General features: G+C 55.0%; 1 protein-coding gene across 1 annotated transcript; it reads right to left on the bottom strand.

Moving 5' to 3' along the window:
* Positions 1–2430: 2430 nt before the first annotated feature.
* MRPL37 (mitochondrial ribosomal protein L37) lies at positions 2431–17216 on the bottom strand. Its single transcript, XM_008699161.2, has 7 exons — positions 16792–17216; positions 13186–13369; positions 12978–13093; positions 9907–10092; positions 7684–7841; positions 4353–4556; positions 2431–2648 (listed from the first exon to the last, which is right to left on the bottom strand). The coding sequence occupies exons 1-7, from the start codon at positions 17135–17137 to the stop codon at positions 2571–2573; spliced, it is 1272 nt and encodes a 423-aa protein (XP_008697383.1). The 5' UTR covers positions 17138–17216; the 3' UTR covers positions 2431–2570.
* Positions 17217–17254: the final 38 nt, after the last annotated feature.

The following is a 17254-nucleotide window of genomic DNA, read 5'->3' on the forward strand; positions in this document are numbered from 1 at the left end:
TGGTAGCTGTTAGTGCTCGGGCACTCCTGCTTGGGAGGGGGAGTCTGAAAGGTAGTGACAGGAGTAGCTGGGAGGACCCAGAAACTCGCATCTTGCCCTTCCCTCCTCTTGAACAAGGTTTCTGGGCTCTTCCTCCAGACACCTCTGCACGACTGGGCAGCCGGCACTCAGTCTGGGACTGACCCGCACTCACAGCTCTGAAGGGTTTTGTTCCACGAGCACGGAACCTCTGCCGGCACGGAGCCTCTGCTGCGGGCCCCACGCTGCTGCCTCTGCTCTCCAGGCGGGCGGGAGCCCTACGTGTGGCGGTGCTGGGCTGAAGGGGATCCTGCCTCGCGCCTCACCGTCTCCCCCACCTCTGTTTGCAGGGTAAGAACACCGAGCGCCCCCGCACCCCAGCAACCCCCTCAGGCAGGGCGTTCCTCAAAGCTGGGGACACCCGAGTATTCCTTGTCCCCAGAACCACCCAGCAGGTGCTCAGTTATTCACCGAGGACCTGGACGTTTGTTGGGTAGTCACCCCCGCGTACTGTCCCCTGGGGGCAGGTGCTCAGGCAGGGGGAAGGTGGCCTTCACAGCCTCCTGCTTTGGCAAACAGAGCTCCTGGAGGAGAGAGCGGGGCTCGTTCTGTCGCTCTGCTCCCGGCACGAGGCCGGGCACACGGCAGGTTTTGCTGCGTGTGTCTAGAGGACGTCTGTAGTCCCCAGTCCTGACCTAGCCTCAGGTTCCATCCTGGTCTGGCTGGGGTTGAGGAGACCCATGAGCTGTGTGTTGGAGGGGGTGGGGACAGAGAGCTAGAAGGGGCTGTGCTGCTGCTGTCGAGGGGCTGGACTCGGCACCCCGGGCAGCAAGCCCACCCCGGCGGCAGGCAGCAGGCAGAGCTAGGCACGCAAGTAGGATTTGGGGGAACTGGACACCTCTCTATGGAAAAGGCAGCAGTCATCACATGAGATTTCCAGCTCTTCACACTACACCACCTGGTCTCTGCCTCAGTTCCCCCATCTGTAGGCGGAAGGTAGAAACCGGCACTCCTGGCGGCCTCAGCTTGCAGATCAGTGGCGCTGGCCCGGAGTGCAGCGGGCACCCAGGGCTCAGCTCTGAGATCCACGGGGGCCACATCGAGGCCAGCCACAAGGGCTGTCCTCCCTCAGCGTGCCGCCCAGGCCCAACCTGCAACACTGGCCACTCCCAGGGCTGTCCCTGAACTGCAAGGGCACCTGCTGGTGGTGGGCTGGGGTTGTCTGGCGTGGTCGCGGGACTCACAGCCTCCCTCCCACAGGCTCCCGTGGCTGGCTTTGCCCTCCCCCGCCCCCTCCCGCTTCCACTGGTCTCCAAGGGTTTCTGCCAGCCCAGCCTGGTTTCAAGCCTCCACCGTCCCAAGCCTAAAAGGTAAGTTGCAAAGTGGCTGGAGGACGAGCCTGGGAGCCGGACACACAGGGCCAGAGCGCCACTCGGCCATTCACAAGCTCTAGTGGCTCTAAGGCTGCTCCCAGATCTCTCCTCGGAGGCCCTCCAGCAGGGGTGGCCTAACTGCTTCCCTGGCTAACTGCGCTCAGCCAAGTCCCTCTGGGAGTTGCCCTCCACCCACCTAACCTCCGGTCTCTCCTGCTCTGAGCAACCGTGTGCAGGCCAGCGGGGTCTGCGGAAAGGCTCAGCTCCGCACCCCTGGGCACAGCAGCGCAGCCGCGGAGCACCCGCAGAGCTGGCGCCGGCCGAGGTGCAAACCCACTGAGGTCGGGCGCTCTGGCCGGCACTGCCCCCGCGCTGCCCACAGGGGCTGGTCCTCGAGGTCCTCCCCAAACTCGCCTGCACGTCTCCGAGTGTTTTCCGAGGAAGCTGACCTATACCACCGCTGTGTGACCTGGGGCACCTTATACTACCTGACGTGCCTTATCTTGAGGGCCCAGGCCAGTGCTCGGCACACGGGCGTTCAACCGCTTTCCTGAATGTGGAAATGACACATGAGGCTTAAAGAGGGTGCTGTGTCTAAGGTGCTGGGCCCAGAGCAGGACTTGGATGTGATGTGAACAGAGAGAGGCCAGCCGAACCAGGGACGCACGTGGTCTATTCACCTGGATGCTAGGGAGAAAGCTACGATGAACGTTCTATACTCAGAGTTCATGCAGTCGTTATGAGATGTGCTTGCGATTCAGAGTTCCATGAGACCCCAGCGAGCATCACAGAGCACCCATCCTGCAGCCGACGCTCCACACGCATCACCTACAGTCTGTCTTCCAAACGGTTACGTCACCCTCAAGTTTCAGGTGAAGAAGGTGAAACTTAAAGAACCGAAGATTCTTATCTAAAGGCAGGGTGGGCAGTGGCAGAGCTGGGCTCAAGGCGGGGCAGGTCAGGCTCCAGGGCCTGCACCCGCACGGAGGCCGGCTCCCCACACCCCTCCTGACGGCCCCGCACCAGACCCAGGCCCCAGTCAGCACAAGGCTCTTTATTGGCAGCGAGACCGCGGGCCAGACGCGCACGGACGCTCCGGGCAGGCCCAGTGCAGCCCTGGATACAGGCTCTTCTGCGGGAGCGGGCCAGGGGACTTCAGACCTCAGAATGGTCCTGGGCTCACGCGGCGCCGTGCAAATACAGAGCTAAAAACTTCCTGAATGTCTCTGGCTGGAAACCAGTCGGCCCAACAGGTTCCTGGAAAGAACACAGCCCATTAAGATCCTGCTACTAGGTTTAATGGCAGCAAAGAAAAGGCTGGTTTTATGTAACTCCTAAATGCCTGGATCCTCACTGTCTTCTCCTCTCATGGACCAAAGAGGGGCACCAGAGAAGAGGTGCCCGAGGGGCTAGGCCGGAGGACACGAAGCACCCCAGCACTTTCACCAGACCATGTGCTCGCACCACCCTCATCCCCTCTCCCTCCCCCCTCAACCGCAGCCATGAACCAATGGTCTGTTGCCCTCCCCTTTCATTCCCAGGGACGATAATCCCTCACTCCACACACCACACACGCTGAGCAGGCCCCGCTGAGCAGGCCCCTTCGCTCTGCACTGGGCCTGTGCCCCGTGCTGGAAACCCGACAGTGGCTTGACTCTGGCTCTGCCCTCGAGGAGCTTACAGCCAGATGTTCCAACCGTGATGATGAAAGCTGACGGGCCTCACAGCAGACGTAGGGAAAAGAGGCTCAGAAAGCAGGGGAGAAGATGGCTCACACACGTTCTCCCATACGTATGAATGGGTCTTAGAGGGCAAGCAGAATGGACCAGAAAGAGAAAGAAAAGGCAGCGGCGTCTGAGAGACGAGTCTATGCGCCCGGGCAGAGGCAGAAGTAGAAGGGTGAGGCTGGAGCCCCGCGCCGGGGCTGGGGCTGGGGGCAGGAGCCCAACTGGAGAGGCACAGAGGAGCCAGCTGACCAGCCGGGATGTGTCTGCCACTAAGTCAGTGTTCTAGAAGGGAGAACCCAGAGACGTGTAGGGGAGAAGGAGGGCAGGATAAGAGCAGAGAGCGCAGAGGTAGCCGGTGCGGCTGCAGGTGACACACAACGGTGTCTGGGGCCAAAGAGAAGGGCCCAGACCAGGAGACGTTTCCAGGGCAGAAACCGCACCAACAGAGGCTGGACAGAGAACTAGGCAGCTGCCACACTGACTCTGTTCAAAGGCCCAGCGCCAGCTCCCTGCAGCACATCTGCTCAGGCCCGTGCGGGACCCAGGACACAGCTAGCCGCAGACCCAGCAGCCCCCTCGCCGCCTCGTCCTCCGGAGTGTATCACTGCCTGACCGCACGTTATGAATTCACACATGGTCAACTGCCCGCTGCACAGAGAGCAGGCGGGGACTCTGCCAGGGGAGCACCGCGGCGTGACAGTGGCAAGGCCCGGGAAGAGTCCCACGTCCGCGTGAAGAAATGAATGAAGGTCTCATCCACGGGCCCTACCTCCAAGGAGCTTGGAGCTCGGTTTGGTGGAGGAGAAAAACCTGGAAACGGCAGGACTGTGCTGCGATGGGGGAACACAGGGGCTATGGGGACCCGTCCGAGGCACTGCAGTGAGGCCAGCAGCGGGACGGTGGGTTCTTATGCTAAACCCGGAAAGACAAGGAGAGGATAGCCAGACAAGTAGAAATGGAGGGCGGGGGGAGAAGGAAAAAGCCTCGTATACAACAGCAGCAGCACCTACGAAGGCCCAGGGAAGCGGGGGGCCAGGCAGGGCGCAGGGTGGAAGGCGCCGTTCTAGGCCACAGGCAGGGTGGACGGAGCCCTCCAGCTAGAGACCCTGGGCAGGAAGTCCCTAAAGCCGGGGTTCCACTTGTGAGCACCCCTTCAACTCCACCCCGGGCTCACTCTGGGCACCTGGAGTCCTGGCTGTGGTCCCATCACCAGGCTGCAGACGGCTGGACTTACCACAACCACCTTCTTTTTGATCACTGGGCGACACCAAAAATGCTGATAGAGGAGCTGGTCGGAGTCCACCCAGACCAGATTCTTGACGCCCTCGTCGGAGGCCAGCTCCGTGGTGTTCAGCTGCAGCACCAGGAACTGGAAGACGCGTCCGTCGGTGCCCACGCTCTGCACGACTACCGGCTGCTCCAAAACCTTAGTGTCGTTCTGAGAGGAAAAGGGACAAGTAAACCGAACCAGAAACGGTGGGGTGCAGAGCGGCGCAGGACACGCAGCTTCTCGCCCCGGCCCCTACTACGGATGCCCGCTCCCATTCAAGGCTCTCACGGCGCGGCGACGGAAGCAGGAGCTCAGGGCACCGACCAGGCGAGGCCGGCCTCCCTCCCCCGCCTGGCTCCGCCGGGCCCGCGCCTCCTGGTTAACGGGCACAGGACAGCAGTAACCCCGCCGCGGGCGAAGCCGGCCGGCGCAGAGTACCGGAAGCCGACGGCAGAGCGCGCCGGGGAACCCCGCAAACCCGCGGCAACAGTGACCTCGCCTCCAGCAAAGGTTAAGCTGGAGGGTCAGTGACTATATAAGCTCACTCTGTTCTCACCCTACCTGACAGACGAGGAAACCGAGACTGAGCAAGGCTACGCGTGTGTGACGTCACGCAGCTGTGTGGCCCCGGGACGCCCCCGGCCGGCGCCCCGGTCTGCTCAGCTTCCAGCCTGCCTCGCTCCGAAGGGGCTGGCGCCCCGCAACGCCCGGCCCTGCCGCTGTCTCCGGACCTGGGCTTCGCGCTCCCGGGGTGGCTCCGAGAAGGCGGCAGGTCGCCAGGGCGGCCACGCCACCGTGTCAGCAGCGGCCTTCACCCCGCGGCGCACGTGCCGACGCTCTCAAGTCGCGCCGCCGGCGCTACAGTCACCGGTCATCTCACGAATCCAGCATCTATTCCCACTTCACGGATGGGGAAACTGAGGCGCGGAGAGGTAGTATAATTTGTCCAAGGCTGCCCATGAGACGTGAGCCAGCATCAGACCCCACGCCAGGAAATCACTGAAACCCCTAGCGTCCCGCAGTATCCGACAGGAGTACCCCCTTTCGCTCCCAGGAGCTTCCCAGGGTGGATGAGAAATGACATGTTCGCCGCCCCCCCGCCAGGCTTCGCAACAGTCCAGCTGGGTGATAGCACCCAGTAGGCAGATCCAGTAGGCAGGCCCCGTGAAGCAGACCATCCTTGATCCAAAAATGCTGCCTACGTTCACCCCTCCAGAGCTGAACGTGACATTAGGAAGAGTTAATGTCAGACCTCGGTGTGGGCCACGCCGGGACGGCTGGCCTTGGAAATACCTGTTCTTAGCTGCATGAGAAATAAATAAAAAGAAAAGTACCTCTAAGTGTTAGCTGAGAATTCTGTGTTGACTCTTATCTCCCTCTACAGATCAATAAAACTGCAGGTAGTACGTAAATTTCTCAGCGATTTCACCTTCTACATGGAAGCTCTTCCCGTAATTGCTCAACTTCACATCCCCAGGAATAATCTGTACCTGGAGGGGCGGGGGAGGTCTCCCCTCCTACTCAACTGGGTGGCAATTAGCGGCAGCGTCGCTACCCACGCTCTGCTGGCAACGGCTGGCACCGAAGCTACGAGGAGGCTGCAGACGGTCCCTGGCATGTGACCACGTCTGCTGCTTTCTCCTGCCCCAGAGTTGAGAGGCAGCACGTCTTTTGAAGCTAGAGGGATCAGGGCTCCGTGCTCGCTCCCCCACGTAAAAGCTGTGGGATCTTGGGCAAGGCACCTAATGTTCCAAGGCCTTCATGAGTATGTAGTCAAAGAATGGGAACAAAGCTCACCTCCAAGGACCTGAAGACACAAGAAGGTCACATGAAGATGTAAGAGCTGCCAATCTCTTGGCCGTGTGACACCGGGAAAGGTACAGAGCCTCCCTGAGCCTCAGTGTCTTCAGCTGTAAAACGAGGCTAGGAGCATCTGCCCCAGAGGGTTGCTACAAGGACTGAGCAACGCAGTGGTTCTCAAATCTTAGTGTTGTGGTTTTTTTTTTTTTTTTAAAGATTTCATTCATTTATTCGACAGAGATAGAGACAGCCAGCGAGAGAGGGAACACAAGCAGGGGGAGTGGGAGAAGCAGGCTCATAGCAGAGGAGCCCGATGTGGGGCTTGATCCCACAACACCAGGATCACGCCCTGAGCCGAAGGCAGACGCTCAACCGCTGTGCCACCCAGGCGCCCCATAGTGTTGTGGTTTTGAACCCCGAGCTGATAGCAGCATCGCCTGCAGGGGTTCTGACAACACTGGTTCCCTGGGCGCCACCCCCAGTTTCTGATGCGGTAGAATCTGTACTCCCCCAAGCTCCAGGCAGACGCTCATGCCGCTAACCCAGGACCATACTTCGAGAAGCGCTGATATGAGGAGCCCTAACTGTCTGGCATGTAGCCAACGCTCAAGACAGGCAAGGTCCACTCCACCCCCATCTCGTTCACCCAGCCACACCTCTCCAGCCCCACCTAGCTCCTAGACCACGCAGGATGGGCAACAGCGGCAACAACATCGCGAGGGCCTCAGACCTGGGAGCCGGCAGCTCTCAGCACTCCGCCAACACACACACACACACACACACACACACACACACACACCCCGGGAGCCGGTGTCCCAGGCCTGCTCGGGGAATCCCATACTGCCATTCCCTACTCCCTCCCTGGAGGCCTTTGCTCCCAGGCCAGGCTTTCCCCCATTTTGCGGATAGCTCTGTGGGACCACCACCCAGCCTGCATCCTACCCCATCCAGGTCCTTGAGACCTCTCTCAGAATCAAGGCGCCGTCACCAAGTGGTATCTTAGTCCCCGAAGCCATCCTGACTGGGCGGACAGGTCCGCATGCTCGCTCCTGCTTCACCCCCTCCTGCCCACGCAGCCTCGTGCTCCGGTTCTGCTCTCACGGAACCGAGGGGGTGTCCCAGAGCATGGACAACTAAAGCCTTGGGAGCCGGGCACACCTAGTTCTGACTCTCTCTCCCCCAGTCGCTGCCATGTCATGCTGGACAAGCTGCTTAGCCTTCCTGCGGTTCAGGGACATAGCTGGAAAATGGGGATGATAAAGAAACCCTGTGGGCTATTCTGATGACTAAATGAGGTGTCTTACGTAAAAGACAGGCGGGCACACAGGAGGCCCCCAGCAGACGTTAGTTTACCTCCGTAGGGTGAGTGGAAGTACCTGTCCCCAGAACTCCTCAGTCGAGCAAGGACTCCCCGTTACCTCCCTTCTTTCTTTGAGCAGCGTAAGGCAGGAGGCCAACACCACGCAAAGCAGCCCGGTGGTCTCCACATACATACCCCGTAGAGGCGCCGGGCCTGAGCCAGGGCATTGCCAAAGGCAAACAGGATCATCTTGGCCCGCAGCTGGTCTGGTTGAAAGCGGTGTGGTCGTAAATTGGCTGTCTCCAGGAGATACAGGGTGTGGGGATAGGGGTAAGGATAACCCTCCTGGAATCCTGCAAGATACATAATCATGTGGAGGAACGGAAAGGATTATCAGCCTGTCCCAAAGCCTCTGGAAAGTCACCTCACCTTGGCTCAGTGCCAGGCACCACAGAGACTCCGTAAAGGCAGATGTTGTCACTATGGCTCGGGGGACGGCAAACCAGCCTGCCAGCCGCATCGCCCCTCCCCCCGCCTGTTTTATAAAGGTTTGACTGGAGCACAGCCATGCCCGTCACTTACACAATGTCTACGGAGTAGCTGTCCCAGAGCCCACATGTGGCCTGCAAACCTGAAATATTTACTATTTGGCTCTTACTGAAAATGTTGTCAACCTGTGCCGGGTGATTCTGGCGTGCTAGCTCTAACTCCACCCCTTTCTCGCTCATTCAAGCACAGAGGCAACAGTGATGTTAGAAGGAAACCTGAAAACTACAGTAATTATTTTTTTCAAAGCCAATCATTTGCAAAATCCCATACTTTATTATTAGCAATAAATGACCTGCCTCATCCCTCACAAGTGATCGGCACTGAGGGTCAGAGCTGAGCCCCAGCTCATCCCAGCCACAACCCCGCCGTGCCATCGTTCTCAACCCCTGCACGGCTAGGAGGAAACCCTTGGTAGGCTGGCAGCTTCCAGAATGAGTCACCTGGAGTAGTGAAAGTGGGTGGCAAGGAGGAAGGAGCTGGGGAGACATGGGCTCTGAAAATCCCAGAGGCAAGCACTACTTGAAAGACACCCTCCCGTGGGCCTCTGGCTTCACTTCTGCTGCTCAGCACTCCCCGTGCGTCCAGCCTGACACGGGCGCCAAGGACAGACGGGCCAGGAGCAGAGGCCAAGCGCAGCCCGTCACTGCCTTTGAGGGGTTCGGTCTGGAGGGGAATACACGGAGGGACATGTGAAGATCCGGGCGGGGTGAGTTGGGGGCTGGGGAAGGACAGAGGAAAGGCCCCTGATGACAAGGGAAGACCCCAGAGCATTTCTGGGAAGAAGTGATTCCGAAGATGAACTGGGACAGATGAAGTACTAAGGGGAAGACACACGAGGTGGATGGCCATGAAACCCAGGCAGAGGGACAAGGACGTGCCAGAGCCTGTGCTGAGAGAGGGCACGAGGGTTTATGTGCAGCTGGACTACCGGGGGCGGGGGGGTCTACAGGCAGACCAAGGTGAGGCTGGAGAGGGGTCCGAGAGCAGACCTGCAGGCCCTCAGGAGTTCCACCTGTACCCGACAGGCACTGGGGAGTGCGCACGGAGGCGTGGAGGGGAGGGACGGAATCGTGTTTCAGAAGGGTGCCTCTGGAACCGGGAACCAGATGGACCGAGAGAAAACAGCCCAATAAGGTTGGCCAGCTAGCTGGGAGGTTGGCAACCGGCTGGGCCTGCCGGAGGCTGCTGCCGTGGAGATGAGGCGGTTAGAAGGACAACTCCTAGGGGCGGACTGGAGGGCGGGAGCCGTGGGCCTGCCTGGCCCAATGCTCTAATTTCTTTACTTTTTTTTTTTTTTTTAAGACTTTATTCATTTATTTGATAGAGATAGACACAGCGAGAGAGGGAACACAAGCAGGGGGAGTGGGAGAGGAAGAGGAAGCCCGATGTGGGGCTTCATCCCAGGACCCTGGGATCACGCCCTGGGCCGAAGGCAGACGCTTAACGACCTAGCCACCCAGGCGCCCGTGATGCTCTACTTTCTGTCGTGGCAGCCGGGGAGATGGTGGTGCCTTATTCGATGGAGTTTAGATAATAGCCCCATTCAAGGCCTGTGGGGCTTCCTCAGTCCTAGCAGGAGGTTGGCCAGTGTTTACAGGGTGCACAGAAAGAGGGGTGTCTTTCAAGGGACCTGTGAATAAAGGAAACACTTGGCACCCGGCCCAGAGCCCCTCAGGCACCCGTGACAACTGTGATGTAGCAGAGTTACCTCTCGGGGGTCAAAAGCAAAGTGGGGCTAGGCTGCTACATGGCTCTAAGGAGAAAACGCGTGTGACGTGCAGAGCACACGCTCAGTAAGTATTCGATATACTCCTTCCCTTCAGAAAAAGCGCGTCCCTCATCTTCACGCAGCCTGGCTGTGCCACTTACCTGTGTTGTCTTCCACATCATAAACGTTGCATTCCTGAAGATCAATAGTGGGAGATATGGGATAGAAGGTCTCAAGAACATGACTCTTAGTAGCTTCGACCTCCTCTCTGGAGGCGATGGCGGGCAACGGATCCTTGGTGTTCAGTCGGGCTCCACTGGAACCATGGACCTGAAGGAGAAAAGACCCTAAAAGGGGAGAAAGATGATTAGTCTACCCTGGTCTAAAGCCTTACCTCAGCTCAGCCAAGCCGAGCCTTCATCCTGCCATGCTCAAGTCTTACTGCTTTCCTAGCTGACCAGCCTGCTCACAGAAAACAAAACTTTGGTCGAGATGTTGAGAAAGGGACCAACCAATGCGCTCTTCTTCCTGTGTTCCCTTGCCAATGAGTCCTGAGGCTGCCTGGCAGTCTCTGTGGGTTCAGAGCTGCCCCCCACAGAGCTTCCCAAGCACCTGCTCTATGCTGGGGACCCAGAAATGAGTAAGAGTTACCCTTTGTTCTCAAGAAGCTTCCTAGGTAGTAAGTGCATAGAAAGTATGAACCATACTCAGAGACAGCAGAGGTGGGGAAAACTGACCTCCTCTGGGAGGCCTGGAAAGCTTCCTGAAAGTGGTGTGCCTTCAAACTAGTTTCTGAAGGATGGATAAGAGCAGAGTTTCTTAACTTTGGCACTATTCTCATTTTGGACTGGATAATTCTTTGGTGAGGGAAACTGTCCTGTGTACTGCAGAGGTTGGCCGCATCCCTGCCCCTACCCACCAGATGCCAGAACTCCCCTCGTTCAAGTCATGACAATCAAAAATGTCTCCAGACCTTGCCAAATCTCCCTTAGGGGGCAAAACTACCCTTGGTTGGTTAACAGTTTGCCCAGGCAAGAAAAGGGAAGCAAAAACATTTTAGTTCAGGAAGGGGAACGTGTGCAAAGGCACGGAGGTGTGCTCCCCCGCCGCAGGGTCTAGGGAGACAAACCCAGGGGACTAGAGCAGAATGTGGTGGGGAAGGAAGGGGGGATGGAGGGAGGGAGGCAGGAGACTAGAGGCTAAGGAGAAAGGCTCTTAAACTCAGGAAAGGGGCCAAGTTGTCCTCAACAACCGACACTGAGGGAAAATCAGGCCAGTCAGAAAGCCTCACCTAAGACAGACCAGCGTACTTGCTACACAGACCTAAGTTATGCGGAAACACACTCACGCCCGACACATCAGCAAAGCTGCCACTGTGAGCGTGCGCACATGCCCCTCACAGAGGTCCCCCCAGGAGGCTGCATGCCACCAGGCACAATGTGCCTGAAAGGCTCCCTGTGAATGGCCTCCTGAAGATTCTCCATGGAGGCAAATCTTCCTCTGAAGGTGCTTTGGGTGTTTAGAAATCGTCAAGTCACAACGCGATGGTAACGGATCAAGGGTGACGGTCTTCTACATGTAAAAGCTGGTTTGGTCAGCAGCACGGTCACACAATTAGCATGTGGTCTCCCTCACTGGGTGTGCAAAGCAGCGATACTCCATCTGCGGATGGATAAACTCTGAGCCGCTTGTTAAAATACGTTATACCCACACCTCGAGAATAGTTTTCTAAAGTATTTCCTGTTTCCTCACATATAATCTGCAAGGAAGATAAATGTGCCTGGACCTCTCCTAACCTTGGGTTTTACATTTTCCCCACAGACCACTCTAGTGTGGTTTCCAATTCAATTCCCTCCACATCCCTCCTCCAGTGACAGCTCCAAATGGGGCAGTTTAATTAGAGGGAATAGTTGATGATGGGCCAACAAGTACTACTCTATTAATGAGGTTCACTAATTTCCTTAGTGGTGCCATTACCTCTGCAGAGCTGACTCCTTGCCAGGAAGTCCATACTCAAAAGGGGCAAGCTGGAGAAACCTGACCAAGCAGATGCCCTGAAAATCCCAAATCATTCCACAGCCGGTTTCCCTGCTCCAGGATTCCGGCAGTCAGAACACTGGTGTGCGTGGAACATCCTGCTGGAAACCCCTCAGGGTGGTAATCACCCACCCGTCCCTCAGTCAGCACTCCTCACATGCCATGAACTGTTAGGCGCCAAGCACAAAAATGAGTGAGACACGGTCCCGGCTGTCAGGAGTTTAGTTTAGCGGGGCAGACAGAGAAGATATTAGAAAATTCCGATACAGTACAACATGTGCTCTAATAAAAATAGGCACGGTGGGCATTAGGAGCCCAGAAGTGCACTAGCTAATGTCTGCGTTCACACAGGAAGGGGGCTGGAGCCGAGCCTTGCAGACAAGCAGAATTTAGCCGAATGAAGAAAGTAGAAAAAAGCATTCCAGACAGAGCGCACAGCACAGTGCAAAAGGTATAAAAGCTTGATGCCAAAAAGCTGCAAGTGGCTAAAGTGTAAATTTGGCCTGGGGGTACGGTGGGGGTGGGGGTAGTAAGAAGGAGAGAAGACCACCAGCTGGTGGCCAAATCAATGGGTTGGATCCGATGATAAATGGTTTAAGTTCCTGGGAGGCAGTGAAGGATCTGAAACAGGGGAGGGAAGTGCACTTTAGAAAAATCACTCTAGCAGCTACGTGGAAAATGGATTTGGAAAAGGAGAAAAGCATGAATGGGGTAAGAAGGCTCTTATAATCGAGTATGAGCTTTGTGAAGGCAGAGACTGCCTGCACTCTATTACTTCTTACCTTCAACATTTAGGCACTCGTGGGCACTCAATACAGCTGAATTAAGTTATGGGAAGAAGTGATTAAAAACAAAAAGGACCGAGGAGCACCTGGGGCTCAGTTGGTTAAGTGTCCTAGTCTTGATTTCAGCTCAGGTCATGTCAGGGTTGTGAGATTAAGCCCCATGTCGAGCTCCGCGCTAGGTATGGAGCCCGCTTAAGATTCTCTCTTTCCCTCTCCCTTTGCCCCTCCCGCCTCACCCTAAAAAAAAAAAAAAAAAAAAGACTGGTCTGTGGCTAATGATAGGAGGATGTGTCTGAGCCTACAAAAGTGGTCTGCGAAGGATGGAAATGAGCACAGGTATGGACATGGTGGTGGTGAGCTGGTAGTGGGGCTAAGAGTAAAAAGATAAAAAACAGACCAGGATAACCTACCTCGATTCCAGGCGGTGGATAACGTGTAGCTTTTGGCATAGATCCGCCTGGCCAGAGAGGGATGCTTGAGAATCTGGGATCTACACAGCTGTATCAGACTGTCCACAATGACTGGGCTTGGAGGAAAGAAGAGATTTGGACATGTAAAGCAAAAGGCTGACTCTAAGATCCATGGACTAGAAATGTTACTGACTTGGGGGAAACGTACCAGTAGGCCTCTCTCTTGGGGGTGTCTTCAGTGGAGTGCCAGAGACGGGCATGAGAGATCACGTTCAGAAGACGTTCGTCTTGGTTCTCCAAGCAGTTCTTTGGATCAGCAACAAGGCTCAGCACTTTCTCAGGAAGGCCTTCTATTAACTTGGCCTTGGTAAGCCAGAGGGCCTGCTTCACACCTTTGGGGTAATCAATCACAAAAACCAAAAACAAACCAAAAAAAAAGACAATTCAGTAAGAGTTGCTTAAGCCTGCCAACAGCATCTTGGGGAAAGGCCTGCTTTGAGAGAGACAGGATTTGTGCTGTGACATCTGAGGAGTCAGAACCAAAATAAGAGTGGACGCTAGGACAGCCAGATTTCAACTCGACTGCAGGAATGGCTGTCGACCTGAGGATGGCCAGCAGCTGGCCGAGGTAGTGAGCGCCTGCACCGGAGGGATTCAAACAGCAGCGAAGACGGCTGGGATCGTAAGGCTGAATCTTGGGGCAAAGGGTCCATCTGTTGCCTGCAAGATTCAGACAGACTCCAGACTAGAGGACTAGATCAATGGATGCCGGCATTTCAAATCCTAGATCCGTTTATTAACCCACATCCCAGTCCCTGACTGTAAAAGCCCATGTTTACCAAATAGACCCATTAGGTGTGGGCCAAGGATTGAGCCCATACTGCTGTATCAAGAGAAAACAGCTTTTGAGAGTAACTTACTGAAATAACTTATGAATCATGAATAACGTGAGGGGCTTCGAGGGGCCCCGAGTTTGGGAGCACTTAAACAGATAAACTTTCATATCTCACCCAACCCTGAGCTTCTATACTGAGCTATCTTTAAGCAGATTTTTGTATGCAGAAGTCCTGTGAAATGTACTGCTGTATTCGTCAAAGGATCACATGTTCTATTTATCACACAGGATCCTCCGTGGCCTTGGTACCACAAGGCTGGGCTTTTCCTGGGGTAGTACGCTTTTGTCTTATGGACACGGTGAGCTACGTAACTGAAAATGCTCTTCCCTATACCAGGGGTCAACAAACCTTAAAGGGCCAGGTAATAAATATTTTCAGCTTCTGAGCCATACATTCTGTCACTACTACTCATCTCTGCCACGGCAGCAATGAAAGCAGCCAGGGACTACAAGTAAACAAGTGGGTGTGGCTGTGTTCTAAAACTATTTACAGAAACAGGCAACTGGCCTGGTCAGCTGACCCCGGCTCTCTACTTGGCTGAGAGCCAAGTCTGGGGGTCCCATTTAGCAAGCGGAACCTCACAAAATGGATTTTTTGTATTCACCTCACTGCTTTATTTCGCCTTTGTGTAGATTCCCTCACCTCTATGTTTTTAATTTAATTTGGCTGTGCTGTAAAATTTCTGTGAGATGCCTGAAATATTTTGGGGGAAAAGATGGAATATAAATAAACAAAATTAGATTGGATTCAGATTGCTTCATTTTTAAACATTAAGGAATGAAGCTACTGTCAGTGGGATGGGTGTGACGCCAAGCAGAAGTCCCTTGCTTCACCTTCCCCAAATCTGGCTTCCCTGAGGGAAAAACCAGCCTCACCCCAGGAACCTAAATTCTGCACCAAACCCACATACCAGTCCCCTGCCCTCAGGACAAAGGTAATACTACGTTCTTGTCCATGACTGTAGTCACAAATTAACAGCGGGCTGGTGACTGCTTTGGTTAGCAGGCTACTCTCAGCAGGGCAAACACCACTGTTTGAGACCTATCTTCATTGGTAAAGCTACGCCTGGGATTAAACAGAGGCTAGGATACTTTGGGGGAGACACTCTCAATTTCCTTGGTGCTAATAAATGAAATGCTATGAGGGCAATCAGACGTTTCACTTTGAGGCTTGTAGGACATGAGAAATACAAACATTTTGGGGCGCCTGGGTGGCACAGCGGTTAGGCGTCTGCCTTCGGCTCAGGGCGTGATCCCAGCGTTATGGGATCGAGCCCCACATCAGGCTCCTCTGCTATGAGCCTGCTTCTTCCTCTCCCACTCCCCCTGCTTGTGTTCCCTCTCTCGCTGGCTGTCTCTATCCTGTCGAATAAATAAATAAAATCTTTAAAAAAAAAAAAAAAGAAATACAAACATTTAGAAATGTAACTTCCGGATTTTATGGTGCAGCAGGAAAAACCCTGGACTGGAGTCAGATAACCTGAATTTTAGTTCTGACATCGTCATTATTCCTTAAATTTGACAGTGGATTAAAAAAATTGAGATTTTGTGGCTCACTAGTATATGAATAATACGTAATCATTAGAGCTGCCATTTACTGAGCACCACCAACTACCCTGTGCCAGGAACTTTATCTACAAATCGGATGGGATTTTATGCAATTGAGGATGAAATTCAGAGACTAAAGAATTTGTTTCAAGTCACATACCCTGTAAGTGATGGTGGAGTCTGTCCACCCTAAAGCCTGGAAATTATACCAGGGTCATTCAAGGCTGGGGCGCCTGGCTAGCTCAGCTGGTAGAGCACGGGACTCTTAATCTCAGGGTCGTGAGTTCAAGCACCATGCTGGGTGTGGAGCCTACTTAAATTTAAAAAAAAAGGGGGGGGGATGCCAAGTCTTGTGAGGTCCATTACGATACCCTGGTAGGGCAATGGGAATGTTTAGATGCTGGAAATTCAGCTTTCAGGAATGGGTTTGAGCAGCTTAAGAGGCTGGCCAGTTAAGTGTTTTTCAAATCTAGGATTTATTCTTTGGTTTAGTCCCCAAATCCTGCCAGGTCTCTTTCTTTCCTAATCAGTCCTTGGCAAATACTGCTTCCACTGACTGACCTTGACCATTTTGTGTTTTCAGAACCTGCCCTATCCCCAAAGTGACTTGGGGACTAAGGAAGAACAGTTAAGAACAGGGAAAGGGACTCTCAATAAACAAGCCCCCCCCATGGACTCTAAAATAATTTCTGCTCTAGACACACAGACTGGTTTCATTTGGCTCAGTCATCTTAATCTGTTCCTAGTGAAAGGGGAGCAGAAATAGGCTAGATAGATGGCTTTTAGGTCCAGAACCCTTCCTTGAAAACATCTCAGCTCTGACCTCTGACAGAGGACATTGACCTAGGAAACCAGAAAGGTAGCCCTGGCTTCACTATTAACCCAGAGCACGTGTGTGGGCAAATCAGGTCCCTCTCTGTCACATTCGCCAATCCTGTGAAATGAGGCCATAGGCCAGGAGATTAAGCATGATTTCTGCTGTCTCTTTCCACTATAAACTTCCTCCATCTAATTATTCAATGTACAGTTATATCTCCAGGGTGTTAAGAGCTGGGAGGGTCAATGTGGACCATCTAGTCAAAACCAATGGAGGCTCCAGAAATTTCATCCACTTGCCCCAAATCACAGAGTTGGATGGAGGCAGGGCTAGGCCAGAAACCAGGTCTTCCCACGTCGCCACTCAACCTAAAACTGCCTCACACAAGCACAGCACTTCTCATCCCACTTAATTCTGAAACCCTCGGAAGACGTAATCACTACCCACTTCGCAGACGAAGAAACCAAGACCCACAAAGTTTCAAGGCCATGGAGGACTGGGGTCAGTGCTGGGCGGAGGAACGAGGTCCCCTCCTGCCCGTCCTAGGGCCTCACCCTCGAGGAGGCGGCAACGCTGGTGGAAGACGTAGCAGGCCTGATCCTTGTACAGCGGCTGCTCATGAACCGGGATCGGGCGGCGGAACTTTGGGTGCGTCCAACCGGGGTCCCAGGGCGGGAACACCGGCCGCGCCAGCCCTGGCATGAAGTGCATCTTCCCCGCGTACGTGATGGGCTCCAGTCCAGGGATCTCGTACACCCTGTCCAGGGGACGAGGCTCGGGTTTCCGCGTGGAGCGCACGCCCCACTCGTACGCTCCGCGTCTCGGAGCCCCACAGGCCCCAAGACCGAGCCGCCCTGGGCGAACCAGTGCCCGCCTTGCGGGCCCCGACGCCAACGCCATACCAACTGGGTCCCCCTCAAGAGATCCACCTGGACGCCGCCATGTTCCCGCGCGCAAGGCCTGCTGGAAGTGAAAGGGGCTGGGCGCCAAGGCTCGTTTTATGAGTGGCAGCCACTT

The sequence above is a fragment of the Ursus maritimus genome, unplaced genomic scaffold (assembly GCF_017311325.1).
Source record: "Ursus maritimus isolate PB19 unplaced genomic scaffold, ASM1731132v1 scaffold_12, whole genome shotgun sequence".
NCBI classification, from domain to species: domain Eukaryota; kingdom Metazoa; phylum Chordata; class Mammalia; order Carnivora; family Ursidae; genus Ursus; species Ursus maritimus.